We start from the raw sequence: 24,819 nt of genomic DNA on the forward strand, positions 1-24,819 counted from the left end.
AGTCAATCCATCGAACTAAGAAAGTTGAGGAAAGATGTTAAAAGGTTGCAAAAAGAAAATAAAAACCTGAGAGAGAGCTACAGGAAGTATGAACAAGTTATTCAAAAGGTTTTTACGAAAAGTCAGATAAAAATTTTAAAAGGTGCCAAAAAAGTTAGGTGGAATAATAAAGATATAGCCAGAGCTTTTGCACTACGATATCTTAGCAAACGGGCCTATATATATCTCAGAGAACAACGAAATATTCCAATGCCAAGCATTTCAACATTGAAAAAATACGCTTCCCAACTAGACTTCAGTTCAGGCATTCTACATGATGTTTTAAATATTATGAAAGCCAATGCAACACACATGCCAATTGTTGAAAAATTAGTAGTATTAACTTTTGATGAGGTGAAAGTTAGATCAGTTCTAGAATACGATGTCAAAAATGACAAAATTATGGGTGAGCACAGTCAGCAAGTCATAATGGCTCGTGGATTATTTTCAAGTTGGAAACAACCAATTTACCTTGGCTTTGATGAAAAAATGACGGCTTATATATTATATAAGGCCATTGAAGAATTGAGCAAAGCCGGGTTCACCGTGGTAGCGTGTGTGAATGATATGGGTGCTGGCAATCAAGGGTTATGGAAAGAGCTTGGGATTTCCATTAATAGAACATCATTCTCAAATCCAGTCAACCCTCAAGAACCAATTTATTGTTTTGCAGACGCTCCTCACTTACTAAAACTCATTCGAAACTGGTTCCTTGATAATGGGTTTGTTTACAATGGCAAGCTAATAAACAAAGAACCTGTATTTTTGATATTCAACCAAGACCGTAGGGAATTGAGATTACAAAACTTCACTTAGAATGCGAAGGTACACAACGGCAGAATGTGAGAATGGCTGCGCAATTAATGTCACACACCGTGGCTACAGCTGTGCAAAGATTGAAATTAGGTGATTTAGGAAACAATACAGCAGACTTTATCGAAACTGTGAACCAATGGTTTGATATTATGAATAGTAACAATAAAATTGATAGCGAAATTACAAAATGTGGTTTTGGCACTCATATTGAGGAGCAAACTGAAGTGTTATTAAAGATGTCCGATCTTATGAAAAACACACTACCTCTTAAAAAAACACAATTCAAGTTTTTCATAAAGGTGTTTTAATAAGTATTGACTCCTTATTAAATCTCTATCGTCTCCTCAAAGATAAATACGGAATCAAGTATATTTGGACTCATCATTTAAATCAGGATTATTTGGAGAATTTCTTTTCTCAACTTCGAACAAGAGGAGGTCTCGATGATCATCCGACTCCTCTCAACGCGCTGTACAGGATACGTATGATCATCTTGGGGAAAAACCCCAGTATTGTCCAAAAAAATACCAATACAATAAGCAGTTCACAAGACAAGTATTTTGTCACTAATATTTTCAAAAGGTCTGAGATCACTCCAGAGGACATTGAGAAGACTGATTTTATCTGTGATATTTTTGAAATAAATGTCAACAGTGATGTAGGAAATATGTGCAGCCCACCGATGTTGCGTAAAACAACATACAGTTCTTCTAACAAGGATTATAACAAGAAAATTGTTAAAACGCAAGCGACGTTAACTATAGAAACCAACCAAAATCTTACAGACCATGAAGAAGGAGGACTGGAATATCTAGCCGGTTGGGTAGCAAATAAATTTTTTAAACAATTTCCTAACTTAGATCTTAAAAATCAAGATAACTCGGTACTTGACCATTGCTATTCAACACCAACATGGGTATCCCAGCTAAGTTATGGTGGCCTGATAAAACCGTCTAATACTTTCCTAAATGATATACATTCCTTTAATGATGAATTCGTAAATTATCATGAATCGAATGAGGTCAACACGATTAGGATTCGTAAAGACAAAGGCATTGTAATCGCTGTTACAAATTTAATTTTAAGTAAAGAAGAAAAGTACCCAAAGGAACTAGTTTTTGCATTTGTTAAAATGCGAACAATAATAAGGCTGAACTATATAAATGAAATGAAAAGGTCCAGTCACAAGATAGGAAAAAACAAAAAAAAATGAAAAAACTTACAACCTGAATATTAAATGTAAAATTGTGATATTTAGGATCTCAAACTCAGGGCTGTTCCTAATTTAAATGTTTTAAAATTAGTTTTTAGGTTATTGGTTCAAGGATATCATTTTTTTAACTGCGTAAAGTTTATGAATTTCAAACGCCAAATTGTGATATTTAGGATTTCAAACTCAGGGCTGTTCCTAATTTAAATGTTTTAAAATTTGTTTTTAGGTTATTGGTTCAAGGATATAATTTGTTTAACTGCGTAAGAGCTTAAAGAATTTCAAACGCCAAATTGTGATATTTAAGATCTCAAACTCAGGGCTGTTCCTAATGTAAATGTTTGTAAGGGTTTATATTTTTTAATTTAATTTTTTTTAATATTTTTAAAACAAAATTTAGTCATTTGTTATTACAGTTTAATAATTTGTTTTTAAAAGCTAGGAAACAAAATTAAAGAGTGATATTAATGTTTTCTTGGTAATTCACAATTTTATATATCTTTTAGCCAATTATTCAGATTCAGTCATATCACATGCAGCAATAAAATTTCTCTTGAAAAGTATATTGCCGCTAACCATAAAACAAATAAAAAGGGGGGCCTTATAGAGATTTTTGCGGGGGGGCCTCTGAGTTCTCAGCTACGCCACTGCTTCAACTTGCGTGAACATTTTGACGCCCCTCTCAGCGTCGGTCTCGGACGTCACTACATTCCTACTTATTTTATCCATACGGGAAAAGGGGTACACTAGATTTTCCCGCCAAAAAGAGAGATTGCATAACGCCACGAAATACGTGGATATGTTTTCTTTTTGTTGAATTTTATTATTATCAGCCGGCTTATATTGTGGCAGATATTTTTGAAAAATGAGGGGCGCGAAAATGCAATGAACGGTGAAAATGACTGTGATAGTTTAAATTGGCATGAAAAATGTATTTATTTTCATTACAAAGGCCTAAAACATTTTCGTAAAATATATTTAACCATTTAATAACCCGGTTTTTTTCATACTTATAATATAATAAACCTACTTTAAAATTCTAAAATATCACAAAATTATTATATTTAAAGAGAATAATGATTTGAGGTTGGCGGAACAAATAAATTAACCGCAAAAATTTCAATTAATCATTAAAATTAGTATTATTTGTTTTATACGAATAAATTATACACAACGATTTAACATGCAAAATTAATATTTTTTTTCGAATATTTCTGAATAATTTTTGGTTATGGATATATATAAACAATCGTATAATTTCTTATTCAAACGCCGACCCCTAATAATGATAAATGAAATCAAAATAGCTATACGAAATGATATTTATGCCCGTGCGACCGACACGACGGATATCAAAACAAACGACTGCGCGCGCATCCGATGGTGTTCCTGTTTTCTAAAGTAGCGACCTGCTAGTGTGCGATTCGCCGAAAATGAAGCCAACGTCAGCGCCAGCGTTCTTTTGCGCGGACGACAAAAACGTGTTTTGAAAAAAATAGATAAACGGCGCCAGCGTCAACTTGAAGAAATGTGTTTCCAGTGTGCGGCGGGCTTTACTTAAATTAATTTTAAATGTTGTTGAATCGCTGTTGAAGTCGCGTTATTAATAATCGCTTGATGAATTATAGGTTTGTCCTAATTTCGACGAAAGTTTGGAAACGCGATAGCTTCTCAACCGTTGGTTGAAGAGGGATAAACTTTCTAAAAATGAACCGACCATTGCGAATTGAAAAACGCACGGTTCAGTGCCATAGCACCAATATTTAAAAAACTTGTCAAAAATATGTTTTGACGGTTCCCGCCAAACTATTAATTTTTGGTGGACGAAGCCGATGAATAACGAAAGATATTGGAAAATAAATAATAGTTGTATTTAGTTTTCTAGCACAATTAAAAAGTGTGCAACAATTTGACTTGTCGAAGACTTTTTGAACAGAGTGTACATTAAATCGATTGATCGGTCGACTTGCTATACCTTTTCTATTTTATTCCAAAATTTGTTACATATATTGGGACAATAGAATCAAACTATCAGAAATTTTTTATATTAATTTTATAGAGACCTAACTACCGCGATAAGCTCATCAATCGATGTTATAAGCTAGTTCTGTAGGTAAGTTTTTCTGGCAGTCTTAAGCTAAATTTTAGATTCGCTGTTTCTCCTCGTATCGTGTCGAGGTATGAGCGTAGATGTTATCTCTGAAACACCTGTTAGCGAAATAAGGTACGTTGAAAAATGTGCTTTACGGGCAATCATTTCTGATTCACAGTAAGTGGAACGGAACCCGTCTAAAGAACACTAAGCTAAGATAAGACAAGAGTGTGCCATGTGCGGGTGAGTGAGAGAGTTTTGTTTCGTTATTAATTTTTGGATGTGACTTCTTGGCCACTGCCAGATTACAACCTTCAATGCTATTCTCCTACTCTAGTTTTAAGTGATAAGTCTTCAAAATCTGTTTTCGCAACTTACCACCAGGAACGAAAAATATCTCTTTGGTACAGATAGACGCGAAAAAGAAAAATTATTGGAGGATAAGTTAGTTTTAACAATTTTCTCCAGCTACTAGCGAGCGTAGTTATTCAAATAAGAGTAGTAAAAAATGTGTTTATACTAATTTCATATTAATGGATGCGTCCATTTATGGTTTTCCCCTAGAAAAATGGAGTGCGATATAAAATGGTTGATTCACGAAACCAATACCTTCCCACATCGTTTTCGACAACCATTGATAAGTAAATACAATGCTAATAGCTAGTAGTAAGTCCCCTGTCGGTATAGGGCCGGACTTTCGTCGAAAAGTCGCTTTTGGGTCCTGGTCCAAATGCCGGCTGAAAAGGTTTTTGTGGTAATTCTTCGTTTTGGATCCCATTTAAAATCTGCATAGTGACGTTACTTGTTTTTTGATTCGGCCAGTGGTCCAAAATGTAAATGTTTAATATTAACTCGTAAGAGTTACGAAATTCAGATAGTTGAATCCTTTTAATTTTGTGCTAATTTACTAAATATTAATACCTAATTACCTTAAATACAATTAATGGATCGCCATTGCGAAAAATATCTTGAATATTTAATTACATTTTGTTGTTAATATTTTGAGTAACAATCGTTTTTACTATCCGCTAGTTGCTAGAAGACGTAGGCATATCGTACACCTTTTTAATCTACCACGATTTTTTACATTTTGACCGTCAAGCTAGCGCTAGTTTCGTTAAAATCAGACCGTAACGCGAGCTAGCAGACGAATTTTCGATTTATTAATTTTTTTATCACATAAGTCATCGTATAAATTCCGAAATGAAGTGGTCAAACAAAGAAAACCATTATATTCGTTCCTTCAGCTCAAAAGTAAAGCAAACAATCCGTCACCCTTGGAAAATGTGTAGGGAAAACTTAAATAAGTGTATAAGATGTCCTATTTGTCGAATGTATAGCACAAAACTTCGAATGGTATTGTAGGTTTATACCCTTTCGTGAAACTCCCCCTTAAACCTCCCAATTAAAACCCTAGCGCCACCACTAGCCATCGCTTAAAATTTTAATTTTCTCATGGCTACAAGTGTTTTGCCACAGCAACGCTTGTAACGAAGAGTGTGTCATAAAAATGGAGCACAGCATGTCGTATAGGATACGGTACTGGTAGTTGAGTGTGATAGTCGTGGTAATCTGACAGTCGGAAAGCGTTCTGTCTAACGGGCAACATAATTGCGGAGCTTCACTCATTTCGAGGACGCAAAGCCTCGCTTTCGATCTGCTTTTTGTGCGCGAAAATGATAAATGCCTGGTATTTACAGACGATGTTTTCTATTAATTTATCTTTAATTATTATTATGAAGCATATTTGTAAGAAAATCGAGTGGTCAGATTTCAAGAAATATTAAGCCCGTACCAAAAGACGTGTACGCCGAACGAGTACTTTGTTTAATTTGTGCACCGAAATTATTTGAATGAGGGGAGGGGGATGGAAGGCTCAGATTAAAACTAAAAAGGCAGAGTCTACATGATACATCGTTTTCCAAAATTCTATTTCTAGCTTGGGCTTAATCTACCTACTAAGGTACCATTGTTTAAATATGCCACTCATGTATATTGTAATAGTGTCATATTTGAAAACCGTGCCTAGTCTACTACCGCCATCTAGCATGTGATAAGTTAGCATGTGATAAGTTATCATCGGGAATAATAAATGATGTGGGTATTATTAACCTAATGTCTTTTAATTATCATACCTGAAGGCATTACATATATAACGCACAAGTAGACTTTCTTTAGAAAATTACGACCACGATCTTCCAAATGTGGCTCTTAAAAAATATATTCAAATCTAACAATACTGTATAAACACTTTTAAATTAACGATCCTTTAAATTGGAAATTTGGGCATTATTGCAGACCACTGGTCCTAGGTCCCAAGGCTCGTACTCCTATCATCTCTAATTTGATTTAAAATGTGGCACAGACAAGGTTTCATTATTATAAGCCCGTGGGTTGCTAAAGGGAAAACTAACTTAATACCGACCCTTGTACGTTATGATACGTGTAATTTACCTTGTCAGCGCCTTGACAAAATGTGCTTCTACCCTTACTCAGAGCATTCGGTGATAACGCTGAGCTAAAGCAGCAGCCACGAAACGCTCGGTCTATCTCTCTTCGGCCCTGCCTTTCTACGGATACACTTTCAATGAATGGAACTACATTTACTACTATTACTTCTTTTCAGTGGTAGATAACGCGATTCTAAATTGTGAAACCTGAACATTTTCGGCTTATGTTTAAACCATGTATGAGAGTCTTTGGGCAGAATCTTTTTCCTTGTAAACTTTTAACTATATTTAAAAGAATATTTAGCAGTTTGACCTACGCTAACGTCCAGTGTCCCGACATCCACTTATTTAGTGGGACCCCTCGGATGGCACTACCGGTCTACAACTCATTTGGCTGGAGAAGAAAGCCTGCCATGAAAACCTAGCGGACTCACTCTGGTGCAATTAAAAGCATAACCGATGACTTAACCCTGCTCTTAAGCTTTCGGGTCAAAGGTCACCACTTTCGGAGAATTCTGAAGGGGGAAAACACGAACGACGAGGAGTCATCTTTGCCTTAATCAGCTGCGTTGGCCCAAAATCACGAGATTACTCTCTGAAATAAAGGGAAAGGCTGTTAGGGACAGAGCCTATATTTTCAATGGAAAATGCGGACTTAACAATTTGTTTAGGGTATCATTTAAAATAAATAAACCAATAAAGACGTTGACCTTAATAACCTTCCCGCGATAATTTGGATCAGTTGGTAAAATGGAATTTTTGAGAAAACCTTTGGTTTCGAAAATAATTCTAAGAAACATTTGGCAAAGGCCTCGAAAAAATTAGGATTAAATCGGCATTATAAAATCAACCCCTCTCTTGAACTCAAACCCTCCCCCTTCGTTACGCCATTGTTTATAGCACTCCTCACAATGGGCATGTCTGTCGTTATCCTACCATTTTACAATTAAGAAAATACGACGTCAAATAATAGATGGCCAGGTGGAAAAATTATCATAATGAAGGTCTAACTCAATTTATTTGAAACACAAGTAAACATTTATTAAAACGATTTACCAAGTTTGCTATTATATTTGAAATGTAATATATCTTCCAAAGCATTATGTACAGGTAGGGATAGCTCTATCATACAAAATTTGACAAAACATTCTATGTCTGCTATCTAATGGTAGTTATTATTACTAAGAATTTCCAGAATAAGAAAACCATAGAAAACTTGCTGAGTAATATACTAGTAGGATGGCGAAATGGTTAGCACTCTCGTCTCGCAGTAAGAGGGCGGGTTCGATTCAGCTTGTGGCACTAGGTGAAAACTCGGAACCACTTCTTCTGCGTTGAGCTCTTCAATTTCCCCTTTCCATCAAATCTTGCTGAGGTTATCGGTAATAGTAAGTGTAGCAAGCTGTTGGCAGTAGCCCCACCAGGAATTTTCTGCCCGTAGGCCTAGCTTGATTTAGAGGCCCCACCTATAATGCTTATTTCAAATATTCCCGACTTTCAAGGATTGTTTTTAACATTTTAAAATTTTTAAATTTTGTCATGATTTCTAAAAGTTTAAAGTCATTTTAATCAAGGAATGACACTCATCGATTCGATTTTTTCCAAATTCTTCGACCACTAAAATTGGGTTTTCTTTTAACCAATTCGACAAATCACGATTTATCGACATTGTAGCCTGATTTGTCAGCCTAAATTATCCCATTGTAAAATGCTGCGAAGAAGAAAAAGACGTATCTGTTACTTTCTTTCGTAGAAAAGATCTTAAGCTTTATTGGCCAAGAAGAGAAGACGTATGTTGGGTGCCGTTTCAAAATCCTGAAATATGTTCTGATGGTAAAACGTATGTTCTTAGCACATTAGATCACAAGAAAATTTTGCTATTGAAAGACGTTGGAAAATAATTTATTTTCATTGTTTTGATCTAAATTTCGCAGATAAAATTTTTATTTCTTGTTTAGTTCCTTAATTATTTAAGTATTTACCCATAGTTATAATAGAACTCCCAAAAACCAAACAAAAATGAAAATATTTTGCTCTAAAGTTTTTTGTTCTGTATTATAAAATGTAAAATAACTATTGGTTTTAAGATAAAATAGCATTAATGTTATTGTTTGGGTTGAAGGTCTCTCATATACATATTTTTTATTTATGCATTTTGAAGCTTGAAAACTAAGCTTTCTAACGGTACTATTATTTTTCTGTATATTTTTGTCCTTTATACCGTAATTGCCCCTAAAACCCTACCATGTTTTGCAGTTTTTCAAAAAATGGATCGGTTCTAGTAGCTATATTTCAGAAACAGAATTTTTTCAACGCAATTTTCATGTTTATTGGGTCCATTGCACTATTATAAACTTCAATATTTATTTTAGATTTAATACCTTCGCGACAGAAACCTTTTTAGTTTACCTCAGTTAGCGAAATTTGAGTAAAAATCGTCGTTTTCAACAATTTTTAATTTAAAACCAAATTGCAGAAATTGTATAATATTTATTCTAGTTACTCTCTACCACCCATATCAGGAATCCATAACGCTACTGGGAATGAATAACGGATTTGATTCCCCGCCGTTGTGACGGAACATAACAGGCGGAGTTTATATGCCGCAAGGCATTTCACGTCACCGAATTTTACGTCGTTTAAGGCGGTATAAGCGTTTTTGGCCCCACCCAGAATGTTCCGCCACAAAATACCATAGGGGATATGGGGAGATATTCATTCCAAGTAGCGTTATGGATTCCTGCCCATATGTATAGCGAAAAAAGTTTTATGGGGCTAACTTTAATACTTTTAGAATTATTTGTACGAAAATACCGGGACTTTCGGCGTTTTGAAAATGAACACTTTATACAAAAATCTTTTAAAAAATCATATTTTAACAACTACGATGAATTAAGGGCTAACAATTTGAATTTCCCAGAAAAATTATCTAAATTACTAACGTGTAAATTTTCGTCGAAATCGAGCATGTTGCCATGGGGCATTGTTTTCAAAAACGGGACATTTAACATGGAATGACCCCATAACCTTCTAACGTCAGAATATATAATGTTATTTTCTCTAATTGTAAGTTTGGGCTTTGTTATTGGATAAAGTAACATAATTCTTTCCAGGATCGTCAAGTTTCTATATTTTCTTGGTTTTGATTTTCTTACAGTTAAACTCAAACTCACCTCCCCTCACCCAACACCGCAAACTAACTTTTTAGCGGCTCTCCTCTCATCGCATTTCTCTAATTAAATTAACCTCGCTCACACTCCAAATACATTCTTTGAAAAATCTTATTTCTTCTTACTCTCCTCTCCCTTAAATTCATAGCTTGGAAACTCATCTCACGCTCCTCTCCATTGGATGCTTAGAGCATCTCACCTCCTCTCACTGATCTCACGGTGAGAGGAGAGTGCCCATCACTGCTTAGCAGCCTCGTCAGGTTTTCCGTCTTCAGTTAGATTATCTAAAGTTAAAACTACGGAATCGAGTCTATTTCTAAAATAACTAACACCTTGTTTTTTACTCCACCACCGATGGTCGCAGCTTTGTAGCATTTTCAATATTTAATAGCCCAGATCTTTCTGGGAGTTTTCAAAACATTCGCTTCGAACAACCGAATTGCTTTGCAAATTGTATTTGGCCGGAACCAAACCAAGTAGTTCCCTAACTGGCGATATTTTGGAGCAACAGTCAACTAAAACTAAATTTAAAGGGGAACGGCCAAGCTTTTCCAAATATGGCCTTATTTCCGTATCAAAAGATTAACAAGACGTTCAATATACCAACACGTACCTTTTTTGTCTTGAAAAAAATCTTAGGGGCTGCCGCCAGCGCCCCTAACCCCGTATGAGCGATTTGCGAAATATCCTAACTTTTAAAATCCCGCAATTTAGGATTAGGTCTCTTATAACTGGAACGCGCCGCGCGTACAAAACAAATTTTTTACGTCTTCAGTAGCGCGCGCGTTTACGTTGTTTTTCTGTCTCACCGACTTCTCACCAGGTGTCGCGGCGGATGCGTGCTTTTCGATTTCCCGAAATTTCTTTATTTTATTAAAAATTAACCACTCAATATATTTTGATGCGGGTTTCACCATAAATTTTTGTTTTTAATTGGCTATAGGGCTATCTAACTGGTTTAAGCTTGACCGTTCCCCTTTAAGCGATCCGCGTAGCAATGCACGTACGGACAATGACGGTCAACTTTCACCCTCTCTCCTTTTACGTGTCCACTCATTACACTTTCCCCGTCATAAGTCTGTCCAACGCAGTTCTCCAGTTTTAAACCACGACCAAAGATTTATAATTGCTAAGCTATTACTCGCAGAATCGAACTTGTGTAAATCTGTGAACCCTAGAAATCTTTCTACGACACCTTTTTATATTCTAGTATATAGCTGTTCTACCCCTGCATTGTCTCGGGTTTCATCGGCAGTTACAGAGTAAAACCCACCGGATTCGATGACCTCTTTGACAATCATTATCCATACTTAATTTGCCCAAATGCCAATTATTTCTTTTTGCACCGTGCTTTGGATATATTTGACATACTCTCGCACTTGGCTTTAAAATCGGGACATTTTCGTTTCAAAAGTTCTAAAATGTCAATAAAATTTCCTGTTTCCAATTTTGTCGGCAGATGCATTCCCTTAAAGTACTAAATCTTGATGAGAACATAAAATTATGACTTCCACGTGATCAGATAGTACCTCTCTATTTCTAATTACGATAAGTCTATGGTGGTCAAAAACCTGCCACACTATTGATCCACGAGGTTTGGATTCAGTGTAGTCTAAATACATTTTATAGGCTAGTTGGTGAGAAGATTTATTCGAAGGGAAGTGTTTTTAATTTACCCGTTCACAAATCCATTAGTTCTACTGCCTACAAATGACGGAAACAAAAGCAATAAACTGCATTCTTTGCAACTGAATATTCAAACATTTGATATTTGTCGTGCCAAGTAGAAAATAAATCGTGATTTTTACAACCAATTAAATTCTTAGAAAAAGGGTTGAGTTTAGGCTGAACTGGAAGGCAATTCTTATCTAAACTAATAGCCGATGCGAAAAAGCGCACTTCTTTTAAATTGCATAAATTTTGCACATTGGCAGATACAGTATTGTTTCTAATAGTTTCGGATTTATTACAAACGCTTCCACACTAAAACCACCGCATAATGGAGATATAATAGTTATGTGAACGACTGAAACGTAATAGTAAAATTCGAATTTGGTTGCGAACTTAAAATATGGTCCGAGTTGGCTGAGTTTTTGGCAACATGTATATCAGTCAGAGGAACAAAGCCAAGCTTGAGGAAAAAAGAAAATTCGGAAAATATTTTTTTGCCTCTTTCTTTGGACCACCCTAAAGAATATAGAACACATTTGACAGATAATTTTATCTCTTGAGTTCCAAAAGAAGAAACGTTCAGGGATCTTAATCATGATAAAATTTAACTTTTTCCGGAACAGCCTGAAGCGGAATCTTTCTAATTTTCATTCAAAATCGTTCCCTTTTTAAACAAAAACTAGTTGCTAATAGATTTCTCTTATTTTCAGGCTTCATTTTCAAGCCGTGGTATTGTTCTTGCTGTATCTCACTTTAGCTGGTTCCCAGAACTGCGACCCAAATGGCAAGTACAGGCCTTTGGACGGAGTGTGCAACAACCTGGAGAATCCATTCTGGGGCAGTTCGCCTCGATCACACGATTCACTCGTGACTGTTGATTACAGTGATGGTATGACTTTTACGATTCAAAAAGATATCAGAAACCGAAATGTTGCTATTAATAGAGATATTTAGCAAACCACTTAAGTAAAGTAGTCACAATTAACACCAAACTAACTTGACTGTGCTTGGAGTGCGGGGCTTACGTATGTTCTAAGTGTGCTGCAGCACAGGGCCTCGTTATTTGAAGGAAGCTCACCGGGGAAAGGTTTCCACTCTACTCCAAAAGGTTTTACATTAAGTAATAGAGAATTGCCTCCTTCAAAATGTTTATAGCAATTTGCACAATTTTCCTCTCCCCTCCTTGGTGAAGTTATTTCATAGACCGGCTCGTAGTTTTTTGTCTTCGTTGTACCGGCTTCAAAAATAAAGTCGTTACTAAGGGAAAAACTGCTTTCCCAGTTTTTCCCTTTGAGTGACGAGTTGCGGTGTCAAAATTCAGTTTCTGGTAAGTGACACTTTTCAGTATAAAATTTGCAGAAGTAAATTTGTTAAATATATTATTGAATATAAGATTTTAATTCCATTTAGACAATTATAAATAATAAAAAGATAAATCTACAATCTTCACAAAAGGGCAAATCACAATTTAAACAAGCCTTGAAATTGTTTCTTTTGGTTCAGTGACTGTTAAATATACTAATTTTTTTGAAGGGCGGCTCCGCCATGGACCACTCTTTCAGATAAAATTGCGGAACCATCTACCCAAGGACAGTTTAAACTAAAATTACGTGATTATCTTAAATTTAAAAGTTTCGTTGATAATGGGGAATTATGTCACTCGTGACCCATCGCCCTTTTAAAACAAGGACAAAGAAAGAAAAATAAAATAAGGAAGTAATGCAAAAGCTACGTAAAGTCGGACTAAAACTCTTAGTAGATAGAGAATAATGACGACCAATTAGGGCTGTGCTAGTACTCGAACATCATCGAATACTGGCATTGTTTGAGGCCGAGTACTCGAACTCGACCTCGAATAAGTAATTAGAAAATACTCGTAGATTATCGAGTACCAAAAAAATGCATAGTTGGGTACCAAAACTTTGAGGAAGCCCCACGGTTGAAGTACTTGGCTTGCCCCTACTTTGGTGACAAACGTTAGACAATGCCAAGGGGCGCCAATTTTTCTGTGCCTAGAGGCGCCGAAAGGGTTAATCTGCCCCTGGGTAGTGCGCCTGTGCGGTTGTTCTTCCAACAATATTTTTCAGTGTTGGTTTGCAGTGTGATTTCACGAGTTCGGATGTCGGCCGGCGTGAGGACTCAGGAGTCTTAACTTCCTAAGAAATAAACGGACAGACGGTTTATTAATTTAAAAAAAAATTGTATTGTTATTTTAATATTAATTACTATTATTAGGCTAGTGGGCTAGTATACTAGTCTTTTATACCCCACTAGTTACTCTAATGTTACTAAAGTCGGAGAAACTGTGGTTAATCTAAATAAAATAAATATTTTTCAGAATGGAAAGTTAGTTTACACTCATTTTAAATTTAATTTCCTAATTACTCGAATAAAACCAGCTCTTAATCAAGTATTCTCGATAACCCAACTTGTAACAAATATTACTCGAGGTTTTTTCTGAGTTATTTGACTCGAATAAGACAAAAATAGCTATTAATCACGTACTCGATTACTCGACTCGACTTCAATATTACTCGACTCGAATACTCGATGAAAAAAAACATTCGTATTCGATACCCGTCTCGATTGCCTAAAACCCCTACTCGCACAGTCCTACGACCAATAAATGTTTAAAAGGAGACTTTTATGTAAGTTTAAAAATTCTGATTTTTAATATTTACAAATATTTATAATTAATTTGATTTTGAAGATTAAATCAAGTTTATGTTAAACTCCGAAGGGGCACCTGTGGCTGTGGGCCAGGTGGTCCCTGGTTACGAGTGTGTACAAGCTAGTGAGCAGGAACAATTCGTTTAAACACCGTTTTTGCTGATAGAATAAAATGTACATAACGAGAAAACGGGTTTGGGCCAAACTAAACATTTATACATATTTTGGCAGAAACAATTTTCTTTTAAATGGAATCGGTTTCGATCCAATGAAAACAAGCCTTCATTTTATTTTTAAATTCCAGTTTTATAAAATGGGGGAAACTGGTTTTCGTAAGACCATATTTTTGATGAGCTGCATTAAGTTTGCGTTTCAATTTTTTCTAGGCAAGATTTGCCCCCGAGAAGCCGTGAAAGGAACACCAAGTTTGCCCCTGTCGAGGGATCTGAGTTACAACATCATGTTCAAAGCGGACAAACAGGATGACCCCAACGATCTGACGGAGGCTCACATTTACTTTGGGATGTTTCTCACGCACGATTTCTCGCTTTCGAACCCGGTTGATTCTAACGATACTTGTAAGTGCGACCATATGTAACATAATGACTCATAAGTATGCCATAAAATCATTTTCGTTAATGAAACCTTGTTCACGGGATATGACGTAAATTACGTCACTTACAACTCCGTGACGAAATACGCGTCATCAACTTTACTGATGGGAAACGGAAGTTAGTGATAATTCCTCGCGCGTTTCTGACTTTGCCCATGTCAAGTTAAGTTCGTGCCAAGCGATCACATGATTTAATTTCCATGGTGACCTTTTCAATAGCGGAAGGATTATAAGCGTTTTTGGGTCCGCTTAATGTATGTTCCGCGTGAAACAAGGTCTCATTCAATTTTTTTTCAATGGAAATGTTATACAGAGGCATACTTATGAGTAATTATGTTACAAATGGTGCGAATTTAGGAATAGTTCTTCAACATATCTTACACAGGAGTAACCTTCTCACGGGACGAGGGAAATAAATAAATAGCAGGAAATAAATACGCTATGAATCAAACCTTTCATTTTCTTCCATAATCTGACACAAAATAGTTTTTTTATTTTAAAATGTTAAAAGAAATTAACAAAAACTTACAAAATACTCTTAACAATATAAAATAAAAAATATCTATTTAGTTCGTGTTTTGCGAATTAATTTAGTGCTCGAAGAATTATTGGAACGAGTAATTCGTAAGTGTTTTAATATCTTTAAATTTGTTTAGAGTTTATTTTTTGCCACCTTTTCATTATGGACATTTTTATATTCTTGCGTAATTTTTCATTCTTTATCTAACCAAATTGAGACAACTAGAGCACTGTATCTTTAACCAGTCAAATTGGAAATTACATAAATAAGTATTGATATTTTTTCTCAATTTGTAGTTTCTAAGGTTTCAACTGACAAGGAGACGAACCCGAGGGATTTTTTTAGTAGATGTAACATAAAAAAGCTAAAGGGAAAAGTTACGCTGGGCTTCCGATTTAGAATGGCAATCAAAGATGTTTCGAACAACTTAAAATGAAAACAATTCCACGTACTATAGATTTTCATACATGTCCGACGCCATTTTGCAAAATGGCGGATATCACTAAAACTCATGGTGCGATTAGTTCCGTAATTATATTCGTCGATCAATCTGAATTTTTCTTAGTTAATAAGCCCTGCGTTTTCCATAATAATCCGATATAATAAATTATGATGTGATGTCTGCCGAAATTATTCGCTGACATATGTGAAATTTTGTACGTTAGATAATCTTATCGAATTAATAAGCCCCCTTTGTTTTGGTAGAAATATGACGCCATTTTGTAAAATGGCGGATATCAATATCTCACAATGCGATAGCTGCCGAAATTATTTGCCGATTAATTTGAAATTTTCTACTTTACATAATCTATTATAGATAATTAGTCCTACTATTTTTATTAAAAATCCGAAGCCATTTTGCAAAATTGCGAATGTCACGATATCTCACGGTCATATAATTTCCGTAATTATTCGTAAACCTTTCTGAAATTTTCTACGTTTCAATCTCTTAAAGAGTAAATCAGACCTATATCTTTTAAAAGAAATCATGGACCGTTTTGCAAAATAGCGCATATTAATGTATCTCTTGGTGCGATAAATTTCGTATTATTATTGTTGTTAGAAAAATTATGGGCAAATTCATATAAAATGGGTAGGTTGGAATTTATTTCGGCAAATTCAAATATTATTCTGTAAGTTCTTTTATTATTGGGTTAACTGAAATAATTATGTTTCAATTCTTATTAAATTGGTAAATTTCGAATACATCTAGGTAAACTCGTATCCTTTGGGTAATTTGAAATAATATTAATTTAGTTCAAATGGCATAGTTTTTAATCCTCCTTATTAATGAAAAGTAATCCAAAAATGTAAAATTTAATTTTTTTCATTCAAACATTTATTTGAATTTCCACTGGTTAGGACTCTTAGAATTGTAATTTTCCCATGTTATTTAACGTTGAATTTTTTTCATTTTAAGTTATCAGATACATTTTTGTTTGCCATGGCAAAACGGAAGCCCAGAGCAACTTTTGACTTTAGCTTTTCTCATGTTACATCTTGGGCTAACAACACCCAACTTTGATCAAAATCGGAGATAACCACCTCGGATCGTCTCCTTCTGAATATCGGAAAAGATGCGGACTCGTACATATAATCGTCTCCTTCTGAATATCGGAAAAGATGCGGACTCGTACATATAATCTACGTGTTCATAATATGGATTATTATGTCAATCTATAACGAACACTTATACTCGTAACTCGTGTGGCCGAAAGTGGTGGCTTTGAGAGATCATTTCGGGCATATGAGCGTTACGGTATTTTGTTGTTCTTTTTCCTGGTGTTCTTTAGGAAACCTACAAATATGCTTAATCGTTGTCCTGCGATTGTGACATGCGGACTGCGTAACAATCATTGTCGGGAAGTGATAAAATTCAATCGCTGTTGTAGACATCAAATTGGCGACATTAGACCATCCTTATAAATAAATGAGAATATTCATTCTTATAACATAAATTTCTATGACAACGTTCGTGTTCTCTAGGATAATTTATCAAAATTTAAACTTATTTTGGCAGATAAGTGTCCAGGAATGCAGACTAAATGTGCACCTTACGAAATCTACACCGGAAGTCATCAGAAGCCTCCTTTTAAGGATGCTTGCATTGAACTGGGCATTATTGAAGGACGCTACTGCAAAGAAACGAACACGAAGCATTGCGGCTGTAAAACATGTTCCAAAGGTAGAACACCTTCACACATTTCATTTATATTTTATTTTATATTATTTTTTTTTTCTTTTTCGTATTTTTTTTTCAAACCGAAAATATTTCATTTAGTAATTTGTCGTATACAAACCGTACCAACAATTTCCAGTGCATTTTAAACTCCTTGTAAATAAATCACCCGACTAACGGGCAATCAACACGCGGATTTTGCCTGGACACTGGAATAAACAATTCTTCAATGCAATTCTGATGCAAGTAGGCAGTTGCCGAGCTCTTTTAGTATTAGAACGAATCCTGGTTTTACTCCTATCGTCACGGTGACCGGTTTCGTGGTAACATCCTCCCACTGTAAGCTGGCCGTGGCACCGCTATATATTGCTCGTATATGTTTTATTTTTTTTAATAGAGCTAATACCCAAGGCACCACCTTCGACCACATAAGCAATGTTGCTTGTGCGTGATCAAGTAACAGGTGGCCGGGTTACAATGCGTAGGAGGGTGGTGGCAAGCCCTTCATGCCACGCGAGCCAACAGCTCCCTACACTAACTATTACCGTTAACCTCAGCAAGTTTTTATAGGAAGGGGAAACCGAAGATCTCGGTGGAAAACCCCGTTAACCAGTGGGGAGAGAACTTACAAACTCTACGCGGAATGAGTCGTTCCGGATTTTCACCCAGTGCCACTAGCTGGGATCGAACCTGGCTCCTCTTGCTGCGAGGCTAACCACTCAGCCACCCCATAACATCTTCTGGGATATTAACACGGCGCATGAGTTCCCACAGTACCGGGTATTGCTGAAAGATCTTACGCCATTTGGTGACAGAAAATGTTAATAATCATTCGAAGCGTTAACAACAAGCGAAGGAAAAATTTCAATATTTAATCCGATCTTAAAAAGATAATAAATCAGGGTTCAGGGTGGATTTTGTTCGGGAAATGCTGATCTATTTTATCACATTTTTCGACATTGATTATGTTTTACTTGTAAAATTCGTAATCATACAGCAAGAACGTGTGAACATTGCAGGTCAATTTCAGCAGACGAATTTCATGACTTCGGCCATTGATTTGTCGAACATCTATGGCATTGACAGTAAGAGGAATAAAGAAGTGAGGAGGCCAGGAAGTGAGTAGTTTTCGGGTATTCCCTATTTGTGGACTCTTTAAGGCGGATATATTGGTGGGGGTGGCCATGGGAGGGCACTTGTTTTGAGGGAAATTGCTGGAAGAGTAACTATGAGAGTAGTCGTAGCTTTCACTAATGACATCATTCCAAGTCATTTTATTCCGGAAACGAAAAGCATTGAGAGGAGCAAGCTGTAGTGACATAGCATTGGCGTTGTCACTGATTTGTTTAATTTGGAAGCTCTTTTAAATTCCCGAGAAATAGCTTAATTTAGCTAAATAATTCGTTCACACAATTGTCAATGATTTAAAATAAGAAATATATTTCTTTCTAGCGAAATATATTGGCACTCATATAATTTAAAAGCCCCACCAATGTTGTAAAATTATTTATAAATTTTCTAGAGTGATAAACTTTATCGCTCGTTTAAATGCACAGATCCTATTAGCTCTGGCTCTAAACATTCAATTTTTTTGTCTCTAAGCACTTAATCAAATTTCGTAAATGAGCAAATTTAAAACACAGTTGAGGCATTTAAAATTCCATATATTTTAAATTTATTTATTAAGGTGAGCTTTACCTCAAATGTTTACGAAAAAATTCAAATAAGTTTTCAATTTTCTTTCCCCAATTACTTCAAATATGAAATGAAAATTTCCAATTATAACAATGTTGTCAAATACAGGTGCTAAATTCCGACTGACATCCGATGACCTGTTACCTTTCTCTTCGAACGATTCACTACATTGTAAACAACCAAATAATTCAGTTGGATTTTGTTTGGACACTGGTACGTTTACACCGTTAATTTCCCTTAGAACTATTCTAAAATGAACCTTTCATGTGGAGAGTGTTAAGCATGAACATTTTGAGGGAGGGGATGGACTTGAACGAGGATTATGTCTTGGGTTAATTCAAATAAATTATATGAAGTAAACTGTAAATCGGATTTAGTCTAATAAACTTTGAGCGTTTCTATATGATAATATATTCCATGAAATATATCCATTTGTTTTTCGTGAAGGGTGGGGAAAAGGACGACGGCAGATGTGGTCCATCAGCAGTCAATTCTAAGGACTGTCTTTGCTACCATTTCATAAAGGAGGAAAATGGAAAACATTTTCCGCTGAAGGAACATCAGAAATAGATTAACTTAAATTATCAGCGACCTATTAATCTATCATTAGAGAAAATCACTTATTTTGCGTCTTATAAAATATATGTTGCCAAAAGATCGTTTTCAAAAATCTATGTGTGGAAATCCCTTCCACCCTATGTTGCGAAGACGTAATTCACAAAGTGGTCTGTTCATTCGTCTATACTGGAGCTTGGGAGAGGGTGAAATTAATAGGAATGAACTGACATTAGGAATTCACCATTACACATAGGGATACAACACTCATCACAAACACTAATTTCAACAGACAAACTAAGATTATATAGATAACTATCTCATAAAAGAGGGAAAGTAGGAAAGAATCTCTGAAGAATGAAATCGATGGAAAAGTAAAATTTTGATCATTTTAAATTAAAATATAAAACAATTCTTTGCATTTTTACAGCTGATTCACTAGGAAATATAGCGCCAGAACTGCAAGTTATTCACACAGTATTTGTCCGATTTCACAATTACCTAGTCGATAATTTGAAAGGAATTTTCACTGACCAAGATATATTATTCGAAGAAGCGCGTAGAATCAATATTGCCATCATGCAACACATCGTCTATCGAGATTACCTTCCAACTATTTTTGGATCGTGCATGAAAGAAGACTTAAGGGTCAGTTGTGACTAATTTGATGATTTTCCCTTTCTTAAGTCACGATTCTGTAACATCGTAATGTGGATTACATTTTTATGAAATTACCGGTCATGTGTCCTTGATATACTTTAATCCAGTAGTACAGGACAAATATTGACTATATTTCACGGCTTTATACAAACTTGACTTAAGGGTTTGAACAGATTGCCTTACCTGCCCATTCGAACGCAGGTATTTAAGCTTGTATAGGTTAGCGGTAATAATTAGTGTCGGGAGCTGTTGGCTCGCGTGGCATAAAGGGCTTGCCACCAACCTCCTACGTATCATAACCCAGCCACCTGTTTAAGGCATTATAAGTCTTAAGATTACTTGGGCCTAAGGTGGTGCCTTGGGTATATATTAGCCTATCTGATTCTTTTAGCCGCAAAATCATGATGAGGACTTCCATCACGGATGATTTTCCCTAGTATTCCAAACCCCGAAAAAATAATCTTCACAGTCATTATTACTGCAGGTGCTGTGGTTCTGTGCATAAGCTGAGCTTCAATAGATTTCGATAGGTTCTCGACGATAAGGAGATAAAGTTCCCCTTTGTTTGAAATAATTACGTCCAAGCTTTTTCCAAAGCCTGGTGGGTAGATCACGATCCTCTAAACCCTCGCGTTGATTTTTTCGCTGATATGTTGGATAGAAATTCCCATTTTCTGGAACTCTTCTAGGATCTGTCTTTGGCGTTTAAAGTGCCTGTAACTCCGTTATGTTTTTCTCGATTTATGATCCCCAAACCTTGAACCTCCCCGAGAGACGACACGCTTTTCGCTCCTTGGTTCGTTCATGTCATTGCTTGAGCTTTGGATAATTTAGCCACGTAACAGTCGCTTACAATGTCATCTAGCGTCTTGGCTTTCTTTCCGGTTTCTTTGAGAAGTCTTTCTAGTAAGCCCTCGATTTGTAAGCCATGTACCAGCTTTTCCTACAAAACACTTTCCGTGGCGTTGTTCTTTTCGCATTCATCAATATCAAAACGTAATTGAAAAGAAAATTCTTGAATTGGCTAGCCTTTGTTTCTTGCTTGATTTCCAAAGCGAAAAATGACGTGGAAATTTCGTTAGCCAAATTCACCGAGTGTCTGCTTCAAGGTGATTTCTGTACCTTGCTGCAAAGACTGCCAAATAAATAGGAGATATTGCAGGTTCAATTCGTCCCCGCCTATACGTATCTGAACAACCCATACTTAGTAGCTTATTCTTATATAAAGGGTGAGAGAGGGTTTGTACAATCCTGATGACAAAATTTCCACGTTTCGGTCGAGTTGGTTCCCTCGTGAAAAACTTTATAACTGCGAATTTTATTTTCTCATATTCGAAAAATCAGTTAATCAGTTAATCAGGTAATCAAGAACACTGGGACTGAAACACTAAATCAATTGATTATAATAAATGGGCGCAACATGTTCAGAATTCTGATAACTTGATATGTTGTTTTTTTTAAAACCAGTATAAAGTCAAGAGGCGCAACTGGACCTCATAATAACCAGCTAGGCTAATACCCAAAGCACCACCTTAGGCCTAACTCATCGATTTTTAAAGCCTTTAATTCAGGTGGCCGGGTTACTATGCGTAGGAGGCTGGTGGCAAGCCCTGCGAGCCAACAGCTCCTTACACTAACTATTACCGTCAACCTCAACACGTATTTATGGAAGGGGAAACCGAAGATCTCGGTGGAAAACCCTTTAAACCAGTGAGGAGAGAGCTTGCAAACTCAACGGAGAAGGAGAACGAAACAGGCTTGTTATTTGAATGCCAAATAATCACAAACAATCTAGAACCTACCAAGAGCGAGAATTGGCGATTAAAAATAAGAAAATTGATATCCAGCATTTCTGTTATTTAAAAGAGGTTATTTGGTCTTCAACGTAGGTTCCTTCGAAAAATTACACATACGACCCTAAAATGGACTTAACGGTTACGAAAGAGTTCATCAGTGGTGCGTTCCGATTTGGCCACACTCAACCGAAGAACTTCGCCACCGTGGGATTCGACAACGAAAAAATGTCCTTAGGTATCCTCTATTCGGTAAACACGTACGTCACATCTGGGGCAGATGTGATTGAAAAAATGATCTACGGGACGTTGAAAGACCGCGCGAAGATAAGCGACATCTACTACGTGGATCAAGTGAGTATCCATTTTCTGTCAAACTAAATAAGTCAATAAAATAAACCCGTTTTCGACATTCAAATATCTATAAAATTATTTAATTTTAACCGTCATTCTTTTTTCTGACCAAATTGGTAATCCATTTTTTTTATTCGTTCTTGGATCTATAGTAATTAAATCCTACGCTCAAATGACGAAAAATTATAAACATGTATTTAAAAACTAGTGGTACTAACAATCTCTTAATAATATTTATCAATCAAGTCCCTCAAAGTAAAATCAAACCAACATATATATATTTGTTCCGTTAGGCTCCTTGTTAACTAGAATTTTCTTGATATTATTTTTGTTAACGAAACGTTGTTCCAAAAATCAGCGTGAACCTGCGGAGGGACATGCTTTAAGCAATTACGGATTTGGATAGTTTTATCTTAATAATCTGTACTTGGGCATTCCAGTAAGCCTAACCTTCCTAAAGAGTGCGTCATTTATTTCAGTCGGTGAATAATTTGACGTTCAGCGTCTTACCACAACCCGGTGATCTGGCTGCCGTCGACGTCGAAAGAGGGCGCTTCGACGGATTAAACCCGTATGGAGTTATCAGACAGCATTTAGGATTAACGGTTCCAAAAACGTACGATGATTTGGTCAAGCTGATTCCAGAAGACGTGGTACAGAAAATAAAAAAATATTACGGGTATGAGATGTTGTTAAAATTAGCCTTTATAATTGGCGTGCTGTAATCGAAAATTATGTTTAATTATACTTTTTTTATATTATGTGTAATCCGTCAATTACAGGGATGATGGTATTGTGAATTTGGACATGTTTTTGGCTGGTTTGGCCGAAACCAAAGAGCCGAATTGCAAGGGCATTCTCTTCGGAGAGACATTTAGAACCATCATCGACGGGCAATTCCGGAAAGCCAAGTCTGGCGACAGATTTTGGTACGAAAGAATGGACCAGCCTTGGTCTTTCACCAAAGGTCTGTAGGATATGAATTAGATATTTTAGTGTCAAGCTTGGGGTTACGAAATTTCAACGCGTTATGTTTTAGAAAATGTCTGTGTTTTTTTGGTAGGACTTACAACCCAAACTTAATTTATAAAGAAAAATTTAAAATTTTTAAAGGCAATTATGTTTGCACAATGAAATTTGCATTATCGGCCGAAATTTCATAATAATGCATAGATTCCTTCAAATACACTTATCCTTTTTGTTTCGCCTCGTTTTTCAAATATTTAACAGCTAAAACGTTGTTGATGCGATAAATATAACGAAAAATTAGTTCAAACTTTAATTAACTGTAGCACTGAAGTTTGTTTGCTTCCGGGTGTCTAATACCAAGGTTTTTCCCTTTGCGTAGATCAACTGGCCGAGATAGAGAAAAGCACACTGAGCGGAATCATCTGTGCCACGACGAAGTTAAAGAGTGTCCTGGAACAAGCCTTTATTGGGTAAGTGGAACGAAATGGGGTTGAGCAGTTAACTCTCAATTTGCTACAAGTCGATTTGAGATGCGCTTTAACTTCAAATTAATGGCAAGAAAATGATAAAAACACAGCTTAGCTAATAACCAAGGGATCACCATAAGCCCGAATCAGCTAACGACTTTTAATACCTTTCTTAATTTAGGTAGCCTAATTATAATGTGTGGATTCGTAGTTTGTTTATGGAAATAAGGCGTTGGCTCCAGAATAAAATGACCAACATAAATTTTTAATTCGATCCTTATCTTAAAGGTGTTAACAGTGATTACCTAAGTACGTCGCTTTTTTGGCCCATATCTTAAAGGTCTTAACAATAAATACCAAAGTATTTTGTTATTTCAACCCAATTTAAAAGGTGCGAACTGTGATTACCAAAGTATATCACTTTTTTGACCCGTATCTTAAAGGTCTCAACAATGATAACTAAAGTATCTCGCTTTTTGATCCGTATCTTAGAAATCACCACAATGATTACTTACTTAGCTTGCTATTTTACCAGCATCTTAAAAAGTTCAACAATTATTAAATGTAATTAAGGACTAAATAGGAAAAATTATGGTTTCTACTTCAATCCTTATGAAATTATATATTTATACATATACAATGGATTGTGAAAACCAATAAAATAATCATAACCGGCAGTTTTTACGGCCAAAAATAAAACCAAAATTATTAATCTGTCAAAATTTTGGTTTCTATATAGAACAAGTGCCATGATGTCATGCGACGATATTCGACAGAAAACGACGCTTAACTTCGATCTTTGGAAACAGAATGGCAAGAATTCTAAGGAAAAAAGGGATAATAAATGCAACTTTTATGATTTTCCGTGCTACATAATGAATATTTTTAATGTTTAG

The 24,819-nt window shown here is 35.8% G+C and overlaps 1 protein-coding gene across 1 annotated transcript; it reads left to right on the forward strand.

Annotated features, from left to right (window-relative positions):
- Window positions 1–887: 887 nt before the first annotated feature.
- On the forward strand, window positions 888–24,819 carry LOC149933934 (salivary peroxidase/catechol oxidase-like). Its single transcript, XM_090153367.1, has 14 exons — window positions 888–1,011; window positions 1,206–1,673; window positions 1,716–1,953; window positions 12,159–12,337; window positions 14,505–14,696; window positions 17,272–17,436; window positions 18,450–18,548; window positions 19,234–19,338; window positions 20,111–20,328; window positions 22,230–22,487; window positions 22,967–23,166; window positions 23,270–23,454; window positions 23,836–23,926; window positions 24,663–24,819. The coding sequence occupies exons 1-14, from the start codon at window positions 888–890 to the stop codon at window positions 24,817–24,819; spliced, it is 2,679 nt and encodes an 892-aa protein (XP_090009493.1).

This window comes from Leiobunum rupestre, chromosome 7 (assembly GCF_980474605.1).
Source record: "Leiobunum rupestre chromosome 7, qqLeiRupe1.1.hap1, whole genome shotgun sequence".
Classification (NCBI taxonomy): domain Eukaryota; kingdom Metazoa; phylum Arthropoda; class Arachnida; order Opiliones; family Sclerosomatidae; genus Leiobunum; species Leiobunum rupestre.